At 42.3% G+C, this 24,654-nt stretch overlaps 1 protein-coding gene across 1 annotated transcript; it reads left to right on the forward strand.

Annotated features, from left to right (window-relative positions):
* Positions 1 to 222: 222 nt before the first annotated feature.
* Positions 223 to 23,893, forward strand: EMP2 (epithelial membrane protein 2). Its single transcript, XM_057418956.1, has 5 exons — positions 223 to 270; positions 16,245 to 16,356; positions 18,937 to 19,030; positions 20,457 to 20,603; positions 21,178 to 23,893. The coding sequence occupies exons 2-5, from the start codon at positions 16,279 to 16,281 to the stop codon at positions 21,360 to 21,362; spliced, it is 504 nt and encodes a 167-aa protein (XP_057274939.1). The 5' UTR covers positions 223 to 270; positions 16,245 to 16,278; the 3' UTR covers positions 21,363 to 23,893.
* Positions 23,894 to 24,654: the final 761 nt, after the last annotated feature.

Raw genomic sequence — 24,654 nt, forward strand, 5'->3', positions numbered from 1 at the left:
AGCGCCCCCGGGAAGGGTCGGGCGGCGGCGCGCCGGGGTGCCCGCCAGCCACGGGGTGGAAACGGGCGGGGAAAAGCTGCTCGCTTGCTCCCCGCGTCCCTCCCTCGCCTCACACACGCTCGCACCTCTGCCTCCGCGGGCGGCGAGGAGCACTTTTGGGAATTACTTTCTCCACACCCAACCCGTCTGACATCACTTCTGCAGCAGGCCGCACGGGAGCCGCTGCTGCCAGACGATCGCAGCCCGTGTGGAGTGCTGCCCGCGGGCCCCGTGAGTAGCCGCGGCCGAGCAGGGGGCTGAGCGGGCCGGGGCTGGGGTGGCCGGTGCTAGACGGAGGAGGAGGAACCCGCAAAAAAAACAAACAAACGGGGTAAAAATGAAACCCGAGGAGTTTGTTTGCTGCGAAACAAACTTAAATTCGGCACAGCGGCGGGCGCCCGGCCGAGCCGTCCCGTGGGGCCGGCGGGCGCTCGGACGGCGGCTGGGAGCGCTGCGCCCGCCGCGGGCAGCCTGCGTGGCACCGGGGAGCGGGACAAGGCGGGACAAGGCTGCGCCGAGAGCAGGTGGCCCGGGGGTGCGGGAGGCGGCGGGAAGTTCGCCATGTGCGCGGGATGGTGCCGTGCGGGGCTCTGACGCCACCGCTGCGATTGCGTGTTTTTGGCCGCTCACCCCCCTCTAGTGGAAGGAAAATAACTTGGACATAATTCAGTGCAGATCTCGCTTTATGAAGTTTTTGCCAGCGTTAAACGTTTTTCCACTTGAGTCAAACTGCAGTTCTAATAAGCTTCTAATAAGCCAGGCGCTGCCTCACTAGTGAGGCTTTTCTGTGTGTAATGTCCAATTCCCACTCGAGAGGTTACATGCCAGGTACGAGGCGGGCTGCCTTCAGTAATTCTCCTGCAATAGTGAGTGTTGGATTTTAGAGGGTAGCTCCTTGTTTGGACATCTCTAGGAGCAGCAGTGCAACACTGCCCTTGCCTTGGCAGACGTGCCCATGGCTTGCTCCGACTGCAAATGCTGCCTCCAAGAAGCCTGCAGTTTGGCCTCTCCATTAATTTCTTGGCAGAAATACTTTGTTCACATGGTGCAGAAAGGTGGTGTTTTTCTTTTCCAAACGTCTGGGAGTAGTATGTAAATGATCAGTAGTTATTGCAGTTGAGCATGTTAGAAGAATTTTCTGGCTTGATACAGAGCTGTGAAGAATTCCACTGAATAGCTGTAAAATACATGCTAGATTTAAGTAGTTTGCTTTAGGAGCTTTGGAAGTAAACAGCCAACCAGGTTGGCTGATCTCCATCGGGAAAGAAAAAGTAGCACTTTCTTTTCACTTCCTTTCAGACTCCGTACATACAATGCTGGTATATTAACTATGTAAAACAAGCCCTCTTGCCTGCCTGAACAGATGTTTTTTTTCCTGTCAGATAAAATAGTCTGTAATGGCTTTTCCATCCAGACCTGCTCTCTGTGCTGCTTTTGAAGGCTTTGCCATCTAGGCAGGTAGGGTGGTTCAGGAGAAGAACTGTGGGGCTGGGCTGCTGGAGCTGAGATAGCAGCTGCTGCAGACATGGGCAGGCAGGAACCCAGAAATGGTGGGGCAGTGCTGGGCTGAGGTGCAGTGAGGGGAGGAAAGTGAATTGCAGTTTACTGTGGAGCCCAGCTATGGTTTTTGTAAGTGTGTGACAAATTAGATACCATGCAGCTGGGGTTTAGGTACTTAGCACAGTGAGTGAAATCAAAGTGGGAGTGGAAATAAAGGTACATGGAAAATGTGTTCATCAGAAGCTGATGTGAATTTGTGCAGCGTAAGATGCGAGGACTTGACCTTTGCTTCAAAGACATTGGAAGAAAGAAATCCTGCTATGCATCCCCTTGTGAGCTTATAGAATGAAGCTGGAGAATAGACCATTGGAATACCTGGGGGAAGAGTCATCTTCCATGCTGAATAAAGATGTGTACAGATTTTATCATGTCAGCTGCATGGCTGACATGGATGTTACCAGATTGTCTGCCCAGCAAGGAAAGCAGGAATTTCTCTGCTGGTAGCCATCAATATTAACTCCAGGTGAAATGCAGTAATACCACAACTCTTTAGAGGTCATAAGTTTCTTGTTAGTGTGCTCATTTGGGAAGGAAAACAGTCTGTTAATATAATTTGAAATAAAAACAACATACTGTCAGTAGACAAGACACTACTGGTGGTGTGTTCTTTGTTTGTGGTCTCTGGAAACACTTCTATCATAAGTGCCCAACTAGGGTTGATTATGCTGTGGATCTGCCAGCAAGGAAAACCAGTGTATTCCATGTGCTTGCACAGATTTAAAAATTTGCTAGTAAAGAAGGTTGTTCAACAGACTGAGCAGTCAAGACTGAAGGCTGCTACAGTGTCATTCATTCTCTTAGACACAGGTTGTGTCTCAACTCTTGGTTGCTGTAGTTACTGTTTCTGGCCAAAACTGATTACAAGAAATTAACATCTTCTCCTTCATCTTGTACCAGCTTCAGTTACTGCACTCTTCACCCCTTGATTTGTTAGTATCTCTTGCTTCACAGTTGTCTCATACCTTTCTCTTGTTTCCATTGTGATGGCTTTTATTTTGTTGTCGTCTCAAGGTTGTTTTCCATCTTGATTTTGACATTTATAGAGTAATTAGAAGAATGTTGTACTGCTACGGATATTTAGAGAAGCAAGACCTTCCTCCACTTTACTAAGTATATTATTTGTGGTCTGTCTCCTTTCGTAATGCTGTTTCCCTGTCCATTTGAAAATGAGTTGGATGGCAGCACAAGGAGACCCTTCCCTTTTCACCTCAGTGTTCTTTGTGTATTTTGGTATTCCACTTACTCTTCATGTTCCATTTGTGTCTTGAGCATCATGTAAGACATGACATCACCACATAAATCAGTACAAGAATGTGTTTAATTACAGAGATAAGTAGGACTCTGGAGACCAGATCTTTTCTATTGCTAGCTGGCAGAAGACGTACTTTCCAGGTCTTGCTGCCATTTTCCTGTTGGAAGAAGACCCGATAGAATGAGGCACTATATTAAACAGGAACTAATAAGGAAGGTATTTACTCCAAAGTATAACAAACACTTTATATAAAAACCATGAGATCCTCCAGCACAGCCAAATTTGAAAGTAGAAAGGAGTGCACAGCTTTTATTGAAATCAGCTTGGTCTCAGAGGGAAAGCAGGGAAGCATAAGCACAGCACTAAGGAATTCCATTCATGGAGCTGTTGAATGTTTGTTAGGATTTGTTTGTTTTTCAGATCATTAAAGCAAACCAGTGATCTCTGTGGTGGGATCTCAGTCTTTGCTGTTTTTTTGAAAGCTTTATTGTTTTAGAAAGAAGATATTTTTGTAAGGAAGATCTCAGTATGTCAGGTGATGCACATGACTTCATTATGAAGATAAGCATCTTCACTTCTAGAAAACAGATCTTGCTGGGTGGGATTCAAGAAAAGCCTCATGGCCTGAATTCATCCATCAAAGGAATTATTATTTCTTCACTAAATGGGGAAAACTTAATTATGCCTTTTTATTTTGCCTATGAAGTTTCATGGGCAGGTTTGATGATGGTATGTGCATGCCAGGTGAAGCCTCACAATTTGGGTGTGACCTTAAAATACAACCCTCTGGCTGTGTAGAGATGTTCACAGAAGTCTGTAGGTGGGGCAGAAAGTGGACTGACTCAAGCACCCCTTAAAGATGGCTATAGGATATATATATATCATAGAATCATAGAATAGTTAGGGTTGGAAAGGACCTTAAGATCATCTAGTTCCAAACCCCCTGCCATGGGCAGGGACACCTCACACTAAACGATTCCACCCAAGGCTTCGTCCAACCTCGCCGTGATCACCGCCAGGGATGGAGCATTCACGACTTCCCTGGGCAACCCATTCCAGTGCCTCACCACACTAATAGTAAAGAACTTCTTCCTTATATCCAATCTAAACTTCCCCTATTTGAGTTTTAACCCGTTACCCCTTGTCCTGTCACTACAGTCCCTAATGAATAGTCCATCCCCAGCATCCCTACAGCCCCCCTTCAGATACTGGCAGGCTGCTATGAGGTCTCCACGCAGCCTTCTCTTCTCCAGGCTGAACAGCCCCAACTTTCTCAGCCTGTCTTCATATGGGAGGTGCTCCAGTCACCTGATCATCCTCATGGCCTCCTCTGGACTTGTTCCAACAGTTCCCTGTCCTTTTTATGTTTAGGACACCAGAACTGCACACAATACTCCAAGTGAGGTCTCACGAGAGCAGAGTAGAGGGGCAGAATCACCTCCTTCGACCTGCTGGTCACGCTCCTTTTGATGCAGCCCAGGATATGGTTGGCTTTCTGGGCTGCAAGCACACACTGAAGCCGGCTCATGTTCATTTTCTCATCAGCCAACACCCCCAAGTCCTTCTCTGCAGGGCTGCTCTGAATTTCTTCTCTGCCCAACCTGTAGCTGTGCCTGGGATTGCTCTGACCCAGGTGTAGGACCTTGCACTTGTCATGGCTAAACTTCATAAGGTTGGAATCAGCTCACCTTACAAGTGTGTCGAGGTCCCTCTGGATGGCATACCTCACTGATGGCTTTATGGCTTACCTCACGGATCCTTAAATACGACGCTGTGGTTGGAATTGCACAGGCCACAGACAGCCAAGGTGGGCAGTATGAACACTCCCTCAGGTATTTAATGCAGGTGTTAAGTGTCCTGAAATACATCAAAATGATGGCCTTCTTCCAGGCAGAAAGTGACCTTCCAGAGTCCCCCGATACCCATGCTGAGGTGCAGTCAGTCTGCAGACTCGTTTATTCTCAGGCTGACATTCTGAATCCACAGAAACAACAAACCAGCCACATAACTCAGTCACAGAAACAAATCAACGTCTAGAGATGGCCAAAGGAGTCTAATGTTGAGTTGAAGCGAGCTGGCTGAGCCTGCCCATATATCACAGGCCCTTTGCCTGGCACTGTGGCTTAGCTGGTTGACCCAAGCTATAGTGTGACTGTACAGGCAGCCAGACTGGTCAAGGAGGAGTGGAGGTGAAGCAGAGTTGGTGCAGGGAGTAGCAGGTGGTCTCTGGGTTCTGTATCTGTATAGCAGCCAGAGTGTACAAGAGCAGTGCAACTGGTGTGCTCAAGTGTGCAATGAAACAAGGGTTAGGAATCCTTCCACCTGAGTTGGTAACGTTCACGTCGTCACCTTTAAGTTTTAATTTGATTGCACCAATTGCAGATTCAAATGACATTCTGAAGGTAGGCTGAGTATTAAATCTGATCACATGCTACAGTATTGCTGTGAAACAAAATAGTTGTAGTTGTGAAAGAGTTTTGATCTTTTTATTTTAAAGCCAACTATTGTACTGTCAATAGAGATGTATTTTCACACTCCTGATAGGTGATGTGTAAACTCTTAAATAACTAAAGGCAAAATTTTCTCAGTTCAGAGCTACTCAAAACCAAAGCAAAACAAGCAGTTTGAAAATCTCACAACAGTGAATGTAACACATTTAATTGCTGGCAATTTCCATAGAGCATCTGCCAAAGTTAAAACAATATCAGCTTTCATTTCTACTGAATTAAACATGTTGCTTTCAGTCTGGAGACACAGACCTTTTCTGCCTTTGTTTGTTGGTTAATTAGGTGGAACAACATAAATCATTCAAGCTGTTCTGTTGTATCTGGAGTAATCTCTGGATAAGCAGCTGTCTGTAGTCAGTAGAGCTCAGGGCCCGAGATTTGCTCTCAAAACTAAATTAATGCCTAGTGTTAATGCTGCAGGTGTGCTTTTTGTTCTGGGTTGGTTTATTTTGCTTTTCATTGGATCAGACCCAGGACACATTTAATCTGTCAACCTGATGGAAAGGTCTGGTATTCTGATATTACACTTGGTCTGTCCCTCCCTGCTCTGCTGAGGTGTTCAGCAGGGACAGCATTGACACCAAAATATGGCCACACAGTGACTGAGCAGGGGTGAGTCCAGGCCACACCTCAGTTCAGTTATTTGCTTCCGAAGCAGGTTCCCAGGAGGCTTCTCATAGCTTGAATAGCTCATTGGTACAGCCCATGTCCCTGTCCCAGCACCATGGTGCAGCTGGCTGATTGCCTGAAGAGCAGGAGGGCTGTGCCCGCAGGCTGCTAAGAGCTCTTGAGCGCTTGGAGGCAACGGTGGCCCCTCAGTCACCCTCAGGAAAGTGGGACAGTTCTTGCTCACTCTTTGTAGCTCTGTTGCCCACTTGAGTAACGAATCCTCCCTTGAAGCTGGTTGTGTGTCATCAGTCCCATCATCACTGCTTGCATTACTCCACTGTACAGATCAACAGTCAGCATTGCTCCCAGCATTACCTGAAGTCTTTCAAAGACAGGAGAGGATTCAGCAGAGTGCGAAGGGCTTGGGGCATTATGCAAAAGCAAGTTGCAAAGGCATGGAGACCTCAGAGAGACTGTGGGATAGCCTTCCCAGGAGTGCAGAGCTGGAGGGACCATTCAGGTCACCAGCTGCCCTGCCAGCATAGGATCACATAATCTCTTTGTGGAGGCAGGTCTTTTTTTTTTCCCATGCTGTGGTGGTTGTAAGGTTGTTTGAGAACCTGGCAAGCTTTGTGAGTTGTTATTTCCATCCTAAATATGCTCACACCTGATTTATAGCCATTTATTTTCATCTTTACGTTAAACAGCTTATTTTCCTTCCATGTGTTTGCCTTGACCTGCAAGGAAATATATCCCCAGTCTGTCTTGATCTTCAAAAATGAACAAGTCAGAACAAGAAGTTCTTGTCCTATTTAGCTTAGAAAAACAAGCTTTTAGTGCTTTTAGACCAGCTTCATTGTTAAGAAGGTTTAAATATATACCACAACTTTGTTCATGCTGAAGTGGTGTCTGGTGCGCAACTTAAAGCAGACTTGTTGAGAAAAGGATGCACTGAACACCTGATGTGTGCTTTTTTTTCATTTCTAAGTATACACTTAAGCTCTACCCATATGTACTTCAAGTTACAATTTGTAGCATGTTTTGCAGATGCCTCTGTGAAAGCATTTATGTTTTGTAAGAAATGAGAAACGACAGTATACAAGCAATTCCTTCTTTCAAATGACTGCTGGGTTTTCTCAGTCAATGTATGCCCTTTGAGAACTGACCTCTTGAACAGATTGCTTCCATGGGGTAGCTTTCATTAAAGACCAGGTTTTGGCAGAGTTTTCCCACAGACATGTGAATTCAGCATAAAGTGAAGGTGGATGAGCAGGTGATGGAGGGCACAAGCAATGACTGTGATGGGAATTTGAGATGAAGTGTAACCATTTCAGGTGTTATTTAGTGATAAGGTAGCCCTCCTTACACCACTGTGAGTTGTGTTGGGGTTTAGAAGCAGACATAGAATAGGTTAAAGCTGAGATAATGATGATCTAATGTAAAAGCGCAGTTACAAGAAAAAGTGCTTTAGGGAAAAAGAAGGATATAGAGAAGATTTACGTCTGAGGAAGATGCTGTTTGTGCTGTTAGAGGAGGACAAACTTTCTGCTGAACACACAAACCCCTCTAAAGAAGAGTTTTGAAAACAGAAGGCTTTATTATTCAATGTGCCTGTAGTCAAGGATCTGTGAGCATAGGTAGGTGGCTTCTGTACCTGTTAAATTGCCTTCTCAGCATATAGTGGCTGCTAGATTTCTCTCCCAGGTTTTGCTGGAGTATTTGAATACATCTCTCTTGAGTCTTTTAAGCTTGATTTTCAGGTAAAATGTCACAAGGCTTATTCTCGACAGGGTATTGTGTTTGTGTTTTCCCATAGGTCCTGCCTGTTCTCTGCTTTTCAGTCTGCCCACAAAGGCTTCATGGCACAGTGACTTTTCTGTGCAGTGCACACGGAAGGGCCACAGTGAAAGGAGTGGTAGGGCAAGTCTAAACCCAGTCTGAACTTGTTTGCAAATTCTGTCAGGAGTTACAGAAGTGGCAGCAATGCTGGCATCCCTAGGTCAAAACCTTATTAAAAGCATTCCTAAGAAATTAGAACCATCGGCCTCCTTGGGTCTCAGTACTCAAGGCATTTTTGCTGCAGTTTTTTTCTTGGTTTTGTTTGGAAATGTATGGGGAATAGCAGGGTTCTAATTTCCCAAACTCTCAAGTTCTGGCGTAATAGCGTAGATCTAATGAGGAGAGGGTGAGAAGGAACAGCAGTCCAGGGAGGATCTGCCAGGCCTAACTGTAAGCATGGTCTGTTCTACTTTTGCTAACTGGGTAGGGTTTCTGAGGAGGAGCTAAGAGTTAGTGTTTATGAAACAGATTCAGAAGGAGATGGAAGGGTGCTTCAGAATCCTTTCATGCATTGATGATAGGCCAAGAACATCCATCAGAGTCTACTGTGGTGCAGGCAGTCCCACACAGGACCTGTAGGATGGAAAAACACCCAACTACCGTCACAGCAAAAGGCTTTGTTAACCTATAGGTGTACATTTAGCTTGATGCACACAAAAAGCAGACATCGGAGCTTTGGTTGCAAGGCAAGATTCTCTTAAAGAATCTGGATAAAAACTAGGTCATACCTGGTTTTGTTCAAGAGAATCTTGCCAGTTTGTCTCCAAGCCCCTGTCTTTCATTATCAAAATGCAATAAGCCAAGTGGTTTAATTGTGCTGCTGAGTCTTCACACAGCCTGCTGCAAGGGCACCAGCAAATGTAGATCTGGCAGAATGACCCCACTTTCATTTTCTGCCATTGAGTTTCATATGTGTAAACAGTGTAATTCAAATAGAGTACCAGAAAATACTGTGAATTAATTTTTGCTGTGTTGATTATTTTCTTCTTTGCCTACATAAGTGATTGTGTGCAGGGAACATTGTTTCATTTCCTTATTTCCTTGCTTTGTGGTGAAGGACTTCGAAAAGCAGCTGGAAGTGTAAGTGACAAGCTCGTTTCCTTCCACATAAAATAGGTGGCACAAGGGGCTGTGGGCTTGAGTGTGCTCTCAGTTAACTGACTGCTTGTAATCAGAAAGAGCTGATGGTGTCTGTGCCATCTAGGGGCTGACAGGACACTTAGCCCTCTTGATTCCAAGTCCAGCATCAAGCAGGGGCTTGAAATTTTATTTCTTGAAGAGGATATATTGTTCTTCATGCTCATGGGGTGGGAGCCTGCCTGCTGCATGGACTGTTGCACTTCCCTCCCGGGTTCCCATTAGATATTAGAGAAATCTAGTCAGAGCCAACCAGTCCTTCTTGGAGGTTTGCTAGCTGGCTAAAGAGATCCCTTGTTGAGAGGACGCACTGTTTCTGTATTGACTGTTAGCTCTGGAATACTTGAAGCCAAGCCAAAATCTGAATCTACACCTGAATACAGAGAATAGGTTATTGAGGGTCCAGTTCTACAATACATTAGATCCCCTGAGAACAGAGAATATGTGAGCATAAATACACAAACTTCCACAACTGTTGGTAGACCTGTGTTATTAATTAACAAATTACACTTAGAAATAAGACTTTAATAAAAGAGAAAACTCATTTTCTGTGTAGTGTGTACACCTGAGAATTCCAACAGTAGGAGCTCACTTCATGCACCAGGGAACTATCAATTTCAGGGATTACTGCCAGCAAACCCTTCGCATGCTGGTTATCAATCTACATGTTAGCTTCAAGATAAGCACTCCTGTCCTATGAAATGTTTAAAGGCAGGTTCCTTAAAGTAAGGTTCCCAAGTCATCACCTACAATAGAACTAGACTGCTTTAGTTGTGTTTTTTCTTTTCCAATATGGATTGATGACACGGGGAAAAAAATAAGAAAATAAGGTACAAAGATGTGCATATCCTTTCCAGACTTCTCCTTGTGTGATAGGATTCTTCTGTAGCTGACAAGGAAAGGATCCAGATATGTGTCACAGCTGGGGTGCATGCACAGCATCACACAGGGGTGTGCAGAAACACAGAGGACAGTGAGGACGGGCTGCTGGGCACCCATGTTAGGCTGGCCCTGCAGCTCGGGCACATGCCAAGGTTAACCCTGCAGCACAAAAAATGACAGATGGGTTAGCTGAAAATGAGTGGAAATCTTAGATGATGGTTCAGTGTAGCTGCCACACTGTGGACAGGGTCAGAGCAATAGTCACCTTGGAGAACACTGGCAGGGCCAAATGTAGAAAGAAAGTGTAAGAGTTTGGGTATTACCTGCCTCATTCTAAGGAACAGCACTCAGTAAAATGTACCTTGTGATGATGGTGTTCCCAACTGTTCGATTAACTCATGCAGAAGGAATAATGAAATTGGAGTAAGTTGTTTCAACTGGTATAATTATTTCCTTGGTGTTAAATTTTCTGATTTTCTTGTCCTTTATGTTGTTTGATATTTAGGCATTAGAGGATTGTTGGAATCCTCAAAGCTTTTGTTAGTTTGGGAGAAACTCCACTGGCTGAACTTAGCTCACTTTTGGTTCCAGTTCTGAGAATCACAAATAAAAAACAGAGCCCTTCATATCTGGTAAAGGGAAAAAAAGAAGAAGTTAACAGTATGACTCTGTTCCTTATAAGCCAGGGAATTTGGAATTTTATGCAAGTTTACAGATGATGGTACAGGAAAAACATGGGCCAACTCCTGAGTTCTCTGTCATGAGACACTGTGAGATGTGGCACAAGAAAGCTGTGCAAAACAAAGTGGTAATCATGTAAATCCAAACATCTTATGATGCATCACAAGATCACAAACTTCTCATGCCACCAGTATACAAGCTTTTTCTTCTAACTTCATGTATAGAGCCTTAATTGCGGCACTGAGGGGCAGAAGAATTGATTAAGAAGACTGTGCTTTGATTCAGTTTTACACCAGTGAATTCAAGAAAGCTCAGCTGAATGGAAATATTACTGATGGCCCAAAGACCTGCTGGTCTAGTTGCAAGGAAGAGTCTCAGTGCAGAGAGCTGCAGGTATGGTAACTTGTTCAGCAGGATCATCTACCCCTTCTGTTGGGTGTGTCTTCAGCACACAAGGTGTGGGTGAGAGCAGCCTGCACAGCTCCAGCCCTGGTCTGCACAGAGCAGGAGCTGCTCTGTGCGTTTGCACCCTGTTTCTGGAGTATGAACCATGATTGTTTACACTGAGGTTTTTCACACATGAGCTCGGCTGAAGATGATGCAAAAACCTGACTTGATCATAGGAGGTGAGGGCAGCAGATGATGTAGGATAGGCTTTAGCCTTCTCAATGCAAATGAGCACAGGATAAACACACTGCACTACGTACAAGTTTCTCTGGTTGCAAACACTAAACATGAGAAATAGCCTGGCAGCAGAACGTAACTGCATGGGAAGAAATGAAACCCTGGGCTGTGGAGCTGGACTGGAAAGTAGTGATGAACCTTCTGCTAAGAACTGTCAAAGACAGAGTTTTCCTCTTTGCTTGCTTGCTGTACTAAACAGCAGAAAAAAATCAGTTTGGCATGTCTCTTCATACTGGTGGACATTAAAGATAAACTTTATCTTAGAGTAAGTTCAGGCTTTCTTTGCAGAGGGGTGTGGAGTTTGGCATACGGAGGCAGTCCAGATTTGTGACATGTTTTGCTTACTACAGTTCAGGAATGTTGGGACCCTGGACTGGATACTGTTTGTACTGGGCAGTTCTGCCATTGTCATACTGATTTATCTTGCCAAGAGGCAGTTGCCTTTGCATGTCCAGAAGATCATAGCAGAGGCCCTTCATAGCCACCCCTTGTACAGCACATCAGGCTCTCATAATCAACGTGTAAATTACTGCTTCCAATAGTTTGCATTACTGAAACTATTAAAGATAAGTGTGACTGCTGCATTTATGCTCTCTATGCAAAATAAGGTAGCACTGGAGTATTACCCAGAAACAATTCTTCTGCACTAACTGAAAAAATCTTTGTTGTTAATATAATTGGTCCTTCTGTTTTCAGTGTGTTTTGTTTAAGTATTCTCCACTGTAATGGCATTTGTGGGAAATCTTATTATCACAGCAAATCTGGATATGTTCAGTAGGATTCTCATAACTTACTCTTCCTGGTTTCAGTGGCAGTCTGCCCTTCTAACTCAGCTGTACCTGTACATTTCTGCCTCACAACATACTTTGTGAAGTGGTATTAAATGCTGAGGCTTGCAAATGAAGCATCATGTTGACATCCAATGTCATTCTTACTTTAACGCCAGAGCTGTTTTTGATGTCACATGTGATGAGCTGAGTCAAATTTTTTGTTCTCTTTTGTCAGAGTTTTGCTGGATATTACTACAGGGATGTTCCTGAAACAATTACAGATTGATAGGAGAGCAGAGGTGGAAGGAGCCTCAGGAGGTCCCTCATCTGGGTTCCTGCCCCAAGTGTTCCTTCAGAATGCTCTGGGCCTTGCTTCAGTCAAGTTACGAAGATGTCCAAGAATGGAGATCCCACAACCCTTTAGGCAGTGAACTTAAAAATCGTAAATCCTTTGTCTTGAGAGCATGGTGCCTATCAGTGAATATTACTGTGAATGATAGAAAGTAGAAACTTTGCCCAAGAAGCTTGTTTTGATCCATACAAATACTCTTACCAGATAAAAAGGCTAAAAGAGAAGAATTGAACAATGGTTCATTTAAGAACAAGAGTCCTGTAAGAGCAAGAAGCCTTTTCATAGCAGCGTGTATTAGCACTGATAACAGGACAGTGCTTCCAAGGGCTGCAAAACAGCAATGGGAAAGTACTACAGCATCCCTGATCATATCGCATGTCGATACCAAAGTTTTGCTTGAAGAGTCTGACCACGTCTGTGCATCTTCTTCATATGGTTGTTTGCAGATTCTTGTTCAGTGCAGCAGTACAAAGTACTAGATTCCGTGATGTGACTTTAAAATGCATCTTCTTTTCTTATGAACAACCCCTTTTAAGCAATATTTTCTTGTGGCTGCACAAATTAAATGTAAGAGATGATAGGATTTTAATCAAACACAAATTGCTGGTTGCTCCACTGAGCAGGATTAGTTCAGCCAGGTTAGACGGCTATGCTGGCTTTGTTCTTACAGGTACTCTTGTTTTGAAAGCATGAGCCAAAGCCACTGCCTGGTGCTGTGCTGTTGGTGTGCCAGCCCCTGCTTCTGCTGGGGTTTAGGTGCTGGAAAAGACCTAGGAACAGTCATGAACCTGAAGAGAGGCCTTGAGAAGCAGCTCATGGTGAATAAGAAATAGAGGACCACAGCGAGTATGCAGAATATATTATAAATATAATAAATTATGAAAGTAAAAATTCTGAACGTTAATGTAAAGAGCGTTCTCAGATATTCTCAATGTGAAGATATAACTGTATCCTTCCTTGTTCATGGAGAGAAGGAAGGAGCTGCCTGCTCCTGGATTGGTACCCAGGCAGGCTGTCCTCAGAGGATCTGGGAAGGAATTGCTTCTTCCTGGAGGAGTAGAAGGATCTTGAGTCTCCAGAACAAGCTTTTAAATTCCAGCATTGTCTGCAGTGGAGGAGGACTGGTTGCTAACAGTCCCCCCTCAGAGGTTAAGTCCAGAATTTCTGCCTCGAGAGGGAAGCAGATACTGTGGCAGTAGCTTCTGCGCCATTGCTGGCTGCATCTCGGAAGTAGGGTGCTGTTTTTTGCATCCTGGGCACAGACTACACAGAGTTTGGCTGGAAGATACTGCTTCCCTCATTACTCCATTCGCAGGGTGTGAAAAGCCAGTCTGTCTCTTGGTCTCCATGGGAAGAGGAAACTGCTAGTAGTGATTGTAGCCCAAAGATCTTTCTGTGCACCTCTGGGATCCCTACTCAGGCCTGACAGATTGGGTGACAAGTTCTTGTTGTCTTTTCCTGGTATTAATTACTTGGAATTGATCTGTCTCCTTCCTTTCCCCCAGTGTCCTTAATTCTCATAACTGTGCATACCTGTTGTAGCACTGCGTGCACAGAAGTTTTAGCAGCTCATGAAGGGAGCCATTGACAGTGGGTCAGGAGGAAGTACCTAACAACAGCTGTTACGGAGGTCCTTCAGAGCAGAAACATCAAACTATTCTTATTGTTCTTGATCTTGAAAAGACAAAACAGAAAGCTCTTTAATTCAATCTTGGCTTTATTTGGGTAAAACATAAATGTCCTCTCCTCATCATTCATACATATTTATCTATCCTGTCAGAAACACTTCTGTTTATGGCTGAAAGCAGTAAAACAAAAGCATCCACTTGATTGAAGACAAAGTGAATATTTCTGTGCTGACAAGTCTTGATTTCCATGATTTGTTTTCATTAGGTTACAATTTTCTGTCTCTCTACTTTATGATGCTTGATGTTATAAGATGAAATTGTATTGTTATTCTTAAAATAACACTGAATACAGTTTGATTCTGTCTCCTTACATGGCAGATGCTTGTTGCAGTATTGTCTGCTTAGATACCATCAGTGCAACAAATGGAGCTCAGAAAAACCCCAACTGCAAAACCATAGCATGCTGGGTGAAAATGGGTACATTTCACAATGAAAACAGTTTGATGTGGTGTTATACAAAACCACAAAATATCTTCTTTTCCTTCTTCCTTCCTTTCATTCAAGAAAGGCTTGATAAAGAATCATGAATGACATTTCTAGAAGCAGAACTAGATTCAGAGCATCTTGAGTCATCCCATGGAACTTGCTCATTGGAGGAAGTTGTGTTGGAGAAGGCAAAGTTTAACAGTGAGAAAATAGGAAGGAATAAAAACTTGAGTAGCTCCTTTCCTTATTTTCAGATCTGACTTAGCTGTCCCATACAGTCATTCCAATCAGGTATGGATAGAAGGTTATCTATCTGATCAATTCTCATTTGCCCAGAAGCACTTTAATGCTGTTTGGCTCTGTGCTTTTTGTGATGCTGTGCTGCAGTGAAAGGCCATGTAAACGATTAGTCTCAAACTTCTAGTCCCTATTCAGCATGTGCTTATGTGCTGTCATCTTTTTGTTTAAGTTTTGCAGAGTAGTTGTATTTTGGCCTGGTGAGAATGCCAGTGGAGCTGCTTTGAAAGTGCTGTCAATGTAGTCCTTTTATTTGGTTCGTTTCTCCACGTGGTTCATGATTCCAGTAAATGGCAGTAGGGGAGAGAGGGTTAGACATGAGAAAAATCATGGAAGTCCTAAAAACATCATAACTGCCTTTTCTTCTGGGTATTTGCTGTATGAATGGGATTCTTTGAGATAAGAGAATGTGTCCAAAGGAAGTGGAGAAATGTGTGGATGAGTGATAACATGCAGAGTGTACAGAAGAGTGCACATTAAATGCAGAAAAAATATCTGCAAGACTTGTCGATTCCTTACAGAACATAGCATACATTAATGAGCATTTTTATACAACAAGGAAAAGAGAATAGATACACCAAGCAATTTACATTTCTGTGTATGAGTAACAGTAGTTTTTCCTACTGTATTTGTTATGTGCCCGCACATTTCCGGGGAATTCCAGTCCAAATAAAGCTGTGGTTCCTTTTATACATAAGAATTCTTATTTAATTTTTTCATTTGAGATGTGAAATGGCAATAAATAAGTTAGATAAGGTATGAAAATAATAGACTGGAGAGAGTATCAAATGACTGAACATAAAATCACTAACTGGATGATTACATGACTAATGAATTTATTCAGCCCTAACAGTCAGAGGGGTATATTGGAGAAAATGGTAGCCCTCAGTCATTCATCAGTGGATAAAACTTTTAACTAGATCAACAAAGGACAACCTGTATGAGACCTAAGGTAGGGCATAGCTGCTACTAAATCTAGGAGGTTAATTCTTGATGCACTGAATTTTGTTCCAAAAGCATCCTTTGGAAATCCACGTTTCTTCTTACTTTGAAAGCATGGTTGAAACGAGACCTTACTATACCCAGTGGAAATTCTACCAGCAAACAAGGCTATAATTTGAAGAATACTTCTCTGAAAGTCAACATGAAGGAGTTCTATTCTTGCTGGAGAAGCATGTAGAAACTTCTCCATGTGTTTACTCACTGCAGCCATCCCCCTGGCAGGTTGCAAAATGCACCTCTTGGCTTCATTTCAAGTTGTCACTTTGACACCAGGGATGCTAGTTACATATCATGCACAACAAACAGAACACTGTTACACTGATGGAAAGTCTGATTAAGTGAAATCTTTTCTCTCTAGAGACAGGATGTGTGCTGTGGGCTCAGCCTGCATACGATGCTCCTGGTGAGCAGCACCTCGCTCTGAAATCCCCTCACACTGGCCTTGACTACTCACAGCCATGGGGAAGCAGCATAGTGACTGGTCAATCTGGTGTTCATATATGCTCTTATTTTTAACAGATTTATCTCGGACTAAAGCTTCCACAGATCAAGGATGTTGATTCTTCTGGCGTTCATTATTGTGTTTCATATAACCTCAGCAGCACTGCTGTTCATCTCAACTATTGACAATGTAAGTATCGTTTCTTCTTTTTTCCTCTCAAACATGCTGGTGTTTCTTTGCTTCATAAAAATTAAGTTATTTTTCTCTAGTTGTCTGCAACTTGCCTATTGGAAGCATGTAACTTTGTTGGGCACACTGGTCTCCTTGCATCTTTTTGTAGAAGAAATGCCTGGAGTATGCATGTTTCTGCTGTACAGGGATAGGACTATACATGTAGCTGCTGTGCATTTGTGTGGTGTCATGTTCTAAGCCCATGTCATGCAGCTCATCTTCTCCCCTTTAAGATACTTGGCCAGGGACTATCTTTAGAAATACTACCATGCTTGCAGGGTGAAGCTGCTATGGGACTTGCTTCAGCTAGGTATGGGGGTGGTCTGTCATCCTTTTGATCAAGTACATGCAGTCAAATAGCTCATGGTCAGTGCATGGAGATAATCTCAGTCAGGCTGTGCTTTCCCTCAGAAGCTCAGTTAATTCATGAAAGAGACAGCGTGATTTTTTCTGTTTCCATTCAGTTGAACATTTTCAGCACAAAGTTTCAGAATCATTTATGTTACATTCTTTGCAAATTTTCTTTTTATTTTTGCACCCAGAAAGAATTTACTTTCCAGTGTTTACATCCAGCTCTTAATTGAATTTTCCTCTTTCCAAAGAAGCCCTCCAACGTGATTGGTACTTATAGCTGTGTACTGGAATCTGGCTTTCTCTAAGAGGTTTGATATATGTACAGGTTTATGGGATTAAAAATATTGTCTGCTGAAAACACTGTGCTCAGTGATGCTGGTTTGCATCCCGGAGACTTCTCCAAGACTGTGCTCCAAGAGAAATGATGAATTGCCTACAACTTTTTATGGCAGAATGGTACAAACTCACGTTATCTTTAGCCAGCTGGTTGATTTGTCTAGTGAAGTGGGTCATGAATTGAGAACCAAAGAAGGTTGTCTAACCCTGCTCCTTTAAGCATATACAAAGCTGGGATAGTGGACAAAGCAGCTTGCTTTTAGTTCAGATCTGCTATATCCAAATCAAATTATTATAGTAATAGAACCACATGCACTTTGCTTGTGCCATTAGCTACTTGCAAACAATTGCAAACTTAAACTGTGTAAGCAACTCCTATTAGATTTTATCATCTTCCAGAGGCTTTTTATAGTCATGAGAATAACTCTGAAAGGATTATATAGTGCTCAGAGCTGAAAATAAATTGAGCTTGGACTGCAAAATCCAAATGAATGGCATCCTGAGAAAGCAATGTTCTTTCTTAAAACAAAGTGTTATTTCTGCACATCTGCCTATGACCATAATACATTGTAGTTTTTACTGCAGTATTCTTTTCAAAGAATACTGCCCAGTAAACTGTGAGGTTTCTGGAGTGTCTGTTTAAGCAGCAGATGCCACAAGGAGTCATAGTTGTATTTTTTCAGCTGTATTGAAAGCAAAGGCTGGGGCAGCTATCGGAAGGGGAATGGGTTTCCTGGGGAAATGCCACTCATGTGGAGTGCTTGGTATTTCCCAGGCTTCCGTACAAATCCCTTCAGTCACTGCAGCACCACTTTGTGTTGTTAAAACAACAAAGTATAAATACCACAATAGGATCTTAATTTGTCACCAGTCACTTCCAGTCAAATGCCACAGCGTACATCCTGCGCTCTCATACCAACAGCACAGCTATGCTGAGCTGAGATTAATTCAATCCAGTGTCAGGAACCAGAAAATGAATAAAGGGCTTCTGTTTCATAGGTGCTATATATTCTGTTTCATTCCATGCTATTGCCTGTGAATTAGAATGTGCTGGGCCTTTAAAGAGTTGTGCATCCTAAATAGGATCTGGAGGAACAAAGCAGATCTTATCTAGGTACCTTTTTGAATGAGCAGCCACTGACTATCCAAAATTTCTTCTTGAACAGTGGAAAATCCCTTGTGCTTTGGGATGTTAAAGATTGCCATTTGTTCAGGTCTCAGTGAAAATGACCTGATTAACGATACACCCTTTCTTCCAAAATGCTATTACATGTCAAATTTAGTTTGAGCAGTTAAGTATCAAAACTGAAGAGAAATTTGTTGCAGTTGATTATAGACTGAGGGAGCTGGGCTTGTTCAGCCTGGAGAAGGCTCCAGGGAGACCTTAAAGCAGCTTCCAGTGCCTAAAGGGGCTGACAGGAAAGCTGGAGAGGGACTTTGGCCAAAGGGGAATGGCTTTAACCTGACACAGGGGAGATTTATGTGAGCTCTTAGGCAGAAGTTCTTCCCAGTGAGGATGGTGAGGCACTGGCACAGGTTGCCCAGAGAAGCTGTGGCCGCCCTATCCCTGACAGTGTTCAAGGCCAGGTTGGACAGGGCTTGGAGCAACCTGGTCTAGTGGAAGGTGTCCCTGCCTGTGGCAGGATGGAACTGGATGAGCTTTAAGGTCCCTTCCAATGCAAACCAGTCTGTGATTCTATTCTATGATTCTCTTTGCTCAAGAGAGCTAAGGAGTTTGGGGTGGGTAGGTGGTTGTTGAGCTTTGTGGATTTTGGTTGTGGGTGGTTTTGTTTGCTTGTTTTTGTGGGGGTTTTCCCCCTGTAAGAGCCCTTTACTTTTATTTTGCAGGCCTGGTGGGTAGGAGATAATTTTTCTACAGATGTCTGGAGTATGTGTGACACAAATACTAGCACCTGTATGGCAATTACTGATCAGTTCACAGGTGAGTGTCTCACTGTGCCTGTCTCAGTTCCTTTAGCAGGAGATCTGGTGAAATCAATACAAAGTATGTAGGAGCAATAATCTATTTGTTCAAAAATCTGTATGCTCTAACTACTTGGGTTTTCTAAAAGCTTTAGTACTGGCTTTTCATTTTGGAAAAGCCAGTTGTTTTTGTGAGAGGAAAACTGAGGGAACTGTCAGGTGCTCTTGAGAGCCCAGGGCAGGAGAGGTGAGCAGATACCAATGAGCGCTAAAGGGTTCTGTAAATAAAGGGATCAGTGAAGCCATCTGAAAGTGTGGCTTAAGTGACAGAATTTGCCTCAGAATTTGAACTTTAACTTTCACAGTGGAAATTAAAAATACTGGCAGCGTAGAGGAATTAGGGAAAAAGTGAAAGAAAATCAGAGCACAGGGTGCATTTGTAACAGAGAGAACTTAATGTACAGCACAGCCTAATACCCTGCTTTACCAAACATAGAAAAATTCTCAGATGTTACATTACTTTATTTCTGCACTTTTGATCTTTGTCTCTATTGAAGAGGTAGACGATTTGAAAAGCCATGTACCCATAACCTTCCAAGTATCAATTTGGCTTACAGCATATGTATCCCTGCCCAAGGCAGGGTGGTGGGACTTGATGAACTTGAAGGTCCCTTCCAGCCCAAACTATTCCATGATCCTATGATACCATGCTGCAGGTGGTCTGTTCCACACAGGCGTTCTTGAGCTAGCGCAAATGTAACATATTTGCATTTGATGTCTATATTACTATGCATTCGTTGCTATTGGGTACCCAAACTAGGTAGGTTGTAAGTAGCTGAGGTGCATCTGCTGTTCCAGAGCTACTGTTGGTGTAGCTTTGCTAAAGGAAAAGTGCTGTGAGGAGCTCATCTGTGTAGCTGATCTTGTCTGCATCGCTCAGGCAAAGGTACACAGAGAAGCTATGGGTAGTTACACATTTTTGGTTACTTTAGCTCTTAGTTATAGGGAAGTAATAGACAGGGTCAAAAACCTGAATCAAAGGACTCTTTTGTGCAGAGTGTGGATATCCTGTCTGGTTAATATCTCATTGGAAAAAGCTGTCTTCAGGCTGGTGAGAGGCCCAGGTCTGTGTTTGTAAGCCATTTGGGATCCCTGGCAGTTTTGCTGTGCCTTTAGTACACTGATGGTAGTAAAGGAAGTGGTGGGGAGAAACAGTGTCTTCAGTATTTTTATGCAGTTTTATGAAGAGCTTTTAGAAGTCCATAACCCCCTGGCTGTTTTAATACCATGGAAGCAGAGAAGAACCACTCTGAGCAATGCGTGCACAACTGGTTTGCTGTAGCTGCTGAACTGGTTCCAGAGCATAGCTCTGCCTTTCTGCTAATTGCAAGAGCAGGTGAAGAGAGAAACTGTATTTTTAACCGTGACTGCTTTTGTCTTTTCAGAATATCAATCAGTTCAAGCTGTTCAGGCCACCATGATCCTATCTACTATTTTCTGTTGTGTGGCATTTCTGGTTTTCATTCTTCAACTCTTCCGTCTGAAGCAAGGAGAAAGATTTGTGTTAACCTCTGTTATCCAGCTCCTGTCATGTGAGTAATTTTTCAACACTTACGACTTTAATAATGTTTACACAAGAGTAGGAAAGGAAAGGGGAAAAAGGTTTCAAAAAGAATGAGCTGCATGAGGACTCTTGAGGCCATAGCTTATACTTTGTACTTGTTTAAACAGTGAACTGCCCTATTCTGTACTTTTTAGGCAGTTAAAACATGGATGACATGACTGCTCAGAATAAAGTCATTTAAACATTGAAGGGAAAGAATCTGAGATTCCGATCTTCATGGACAAATTAAATAACTACATAGCTGTTACAGGCAGGTACTCCATTTTTTGCTAGGATTTAAAACTATGCAGATGTTTAGAATCATTTTGTGTGCACTCCAAAGAACATAAACACAGAACAGCACTTCAGATTTAACCCATGCCAAAGAAACTGAAAATGTGTCCTGAAACACTCTGGGTTTAGTCTGCAGATGGAAAATGAGTGTCTGCAAAAAAGGGCATTGCTGGAAGAGTCTGACAGAAGAGTAACAGCGAGTAAATAGTTGTTGTGCATATTGATAGTATTTTAAGATGATAAACTTTATTATTTTCTTCTTCCCCCAGGTCTGTGTGTTATGATTGCAGCTTCCATTTATACAGATAGGCATGAAGAGCTACACAAGAGCAATGAGTATAGGATTGGAGTTTCTAAAGGCCAGTATGGCTATTCCTTTGTCTTAGCTTGGATTGCATTTGCATTTACTCTGATCAGTGGTGTTATGTACCTAGTATTAAGGAAGCGTAAATAAATGTCAAGCAGCTAGTCATTTGTCACTGCAGTACAAAACCAAATTTCAGTAACCATTTTGTATATAATCATTTACATGGTTTTGTAGTAAAGGTATTGTTTCTCTACAAATGTACTGTGTTCTTGATATGAAACAGAATTAAACAAAATGGCAGGTTTAATGGGTGCCTGGCACCTCTAGGTCAGGGGCTGAGCAGGACAGAGCCACCCTGGTTCTTTTACCTATTTCATCATCACAAACCGTTTTGCCTTAACTAGATGTTAACAGTTTATTCCTGGCCTCTAGAAGATTGCAAATAAAGCCCATGTAAATTAATTTGTAAGCAGTGTGCTACCTGTATTCCTGGACCAGATATTTCCCTTTGGAATAGGTTAAATATAGGGGGAGTGAAAAAAATGAGGCCCAGATCACACTGGAAGCAAACAATTACAGAAGGCCAAAGCTGCACTCGCTGCGCCTGGCAGAGGACTCATGTTCTACTTTTTACAATGTACAGTAAGTGTCATCAAGCTTTTATTAAAACCACTTGCTTTGCAAAAGTAAACAACCCTTTTTTGTACTCCAGCAAATTATTCTCTTGATTCTCTTTCACATTTAATTGAAACACACAGAGCCTTTGGCAGGAGAATTTACCAGCAAATCCACTGAACAACTTGGGACCAGAATAGTCTGGGCAGTAAGAAACACCCCACTCAAGTCCCATACCTCTTTAGTTTTGCATTGTGTGTAGTCTCTCTGGAAGGAAAGAAAAAAAAAAACCCAACATTACCTTGCCTACATCTGCAAATTTCCAAGCAAATTGGTGATCAGTTAAAGCCAAATGCATGTTTCTATAGCCAAACTCAACATGGTTATTACACCAGGCTTTGATTATACAGCAATTTCATGGCTATTGTGTCATTTACAAAAGCATTCCCTGAGTCTGCCAATTAGGAAATTGGCCTTTAAAAATTCATTCTAGATTCCACTGTGGATTTTGCTTGAACCAAACACTCCTACTAAATAAATCAGAGTGTGATTACTTTGCTTATGAATTCCAGGCCAGTTTTGCAAGATAAAATGACTTGGTGGTTTTTATTTTTCAGGCATTTTGCAAGATAAATCTATACTGTAATAGCAGGCTCAACTGCTCAGCAGTGTAATACTGGCTTTGGCTGTTGGTGACTTTGGAGTTGGGAGATCAGTGTGGAGAGTGAAGTGGCTTTTTCTGGTTAGTCACAGCTTTGATGCTTAAATATAGATTTGACTTTGTAAAAGCACTAACCAGTTACTTCAGTACGTTCACTAGAGCTGGCCCAATATACAGGCAATAAAAAAGTAAGTAGGTTTTGAATGAGGTCTTACATTTAATGTAGAAAAAAATGGTTACTACAAAGTAGTATAGCTCTACTGAAGTCTATACTTACTGCAGTATACATCAGCTGATGGTCTGACCCATGCCTTCAGGTAACTGATCCTTGATTTCTCAGAAAATTACAGTTCAGGTGCATAACTCTGTAGGAACTGTCACCAACATGAGTAACAGTCATACAATTCCATCTCCATTCCTTGAACATCCTAAAATACTTTGGCTTGTACTAGTTGTCTTTTGGGAGCAAAGAAAGCCCAACAGGATTGTTAAAAAATTAGATGGAGGACAACAGATTAGAAGATAATAGTAAAAATGCCCACATCATCTGAGCAAGACTCCCCAGTCTAGCATGATGCTAGTGTTTTGTCAGGGCTTTTTTCTCACAGTGGGAACACTCTGAATTTCCAGAATTACTACCCTACTTTTTAAAAAAGTGTTTCTACAGTTTGCTGAATACATTTCAGATTCAAAACCTGAATTCTGCTGGCAAGAAGAATTTGTCTTAAAACAAGCAGATGCAGGTTTAAGGTTGAAAGTAGACAGACTATTATCAGGTGTTTTGCTAGTTGTATTCAGACATGAAACAGTAAGGGAAATTCCTAAGCAACTATAGATTCAAACTACCTTATATCTAGAGGAGTCCTGTAAAATTCTGAGTTAAGCTGTTACACCACTGGCTTGAAGAGATGCTTCTTCAATTTCTCGCCTCAATAATGTTCAGGTCATTTATAGAGCAGATATTTAAAATAAGGATATATATATACATGAACACACAGCTTAATTCCTCAGTGAGAGCACTAACCCTTAACTAAAGTGAAAAGCACGCACACCACGGTATACAAGCAGCAGCATGCTCATGATGCCACATAGAGAAAATGGGAAATGTTATGCACACCAAGAAAAATGCCAAACCAGTGTGAACTAGAGTTTTAGCAGGACAAACATACTTTTGGATATTCTCTCTACCTGATAATGCCTTTAAAATGGTTACCATTTTCTATGCTCTATATATTCTGAAACTGTACGTGAAAATAAATTCTTGTACTGTAATAGCAAGCTCAATACATTTAGCAATCTGACTTTGTCTTTAAGCTTGGGATATATTTACACAATGTTGGATGAGAAACAGTTGAGTATTCGTGTGAACAGGTAAAATTAAATTCTTCCTGCCTGTACTAGACCCACAAGCTAATTATTTTTGTCCTTTGTCGAAGATCTTCCAGGGCAAGCAGAGAAAATACTAGTAGATTGTACATTTAAGTGCATCATGTCAAAAGAATACCTACTAAGTAATGCAAGACCCACAGGTGCTCTGAGTTTACTTGTGAGAGTTATTTTTGATAATCTGCAGAAACAGCTGTGTATTTAACATCAGGTTGAGTGCCTGGACCCTGTGAGAAAGTAATGCTAGAAACAGGCCCGTCACTTCTATATCCAAGGGTCAGGTTTGCATTGAGATGGTAACACCACAGATGGGCTTGTACAGATTGATTCAAAACACCCCCCCTCAATCCCCAGAAATTATTTCCCACACCCCTTCTAATCATAGTGAGCAAAAGGGAAAAATCCAAACTATGAAAAGATTCACTAGCAGCTGTGACTACCCTGTCCTCTTTTACCCAGCATCTGAAAGGAAGCACAGGAAACAATCTTGGAAAACATATCTGAAAAATTTATGTCAATATATGTATCACTTTAAAAAAAAAAGTATTTTTTTAAATGTGTATCATTCAGGAAAAGAAGTTCTGAATGAAGTTTTGTACTACCTTTCCATGAGATACCTTTAAAAACAAAAAAAGCACTGTAGGTGCTAGAACTGTGCTGCTTTAGCTTGAACTATTTTATTAGCCCAGCTACATCAACAGTTAATTTTTTATGGTTCTTAATGGCTTGAAAATAATGGAGGGTCTACGGCACTGTTGGCTTATCTTCAGCATTGTG

This window comes from Pezoporus wallicus, unplaced genomic scaffold (assembly GCF_028554395.1).
Source record: "Pezoporus wallicus isolate ANWC-B61680 ecotype Strahan unplaced genomic scaffold, APGP_CSIRO_Pwel_v1 contig_7071, whole genome shotgun sequence".
NCBI lineage: Eukaryota > Metazoa > Chordata > Aves > Psittaciformes > Psittacidae > Pezoporus > Pezoporus wallicus.

Excerpts from the sequence above, each read along its gene's own strand:
- EMP2 (XM_057418956.1), top strand. The coding sequence starts at position 16,279 with ATGTTGATTCTTCTGGCGTTCATTATTGTGTTTCATATAACCTCAGCA. Across the intron at positions 16,357-18,936 it reads TCATCTCAACTATTGACAAT|GCCTGGTGGGTAGGAGATAA; the intron begins GTAAGTATCGTT and ends TTTATTTTGCAG. Across the intron at positions 20,604-21,177 it reads TGTTATCCAGCTCCTGTCAT|GTCTGTGTGTTATGATTGCA; the intron begins GTGAGTAATTTT and ends TTCTTCCCCCAG.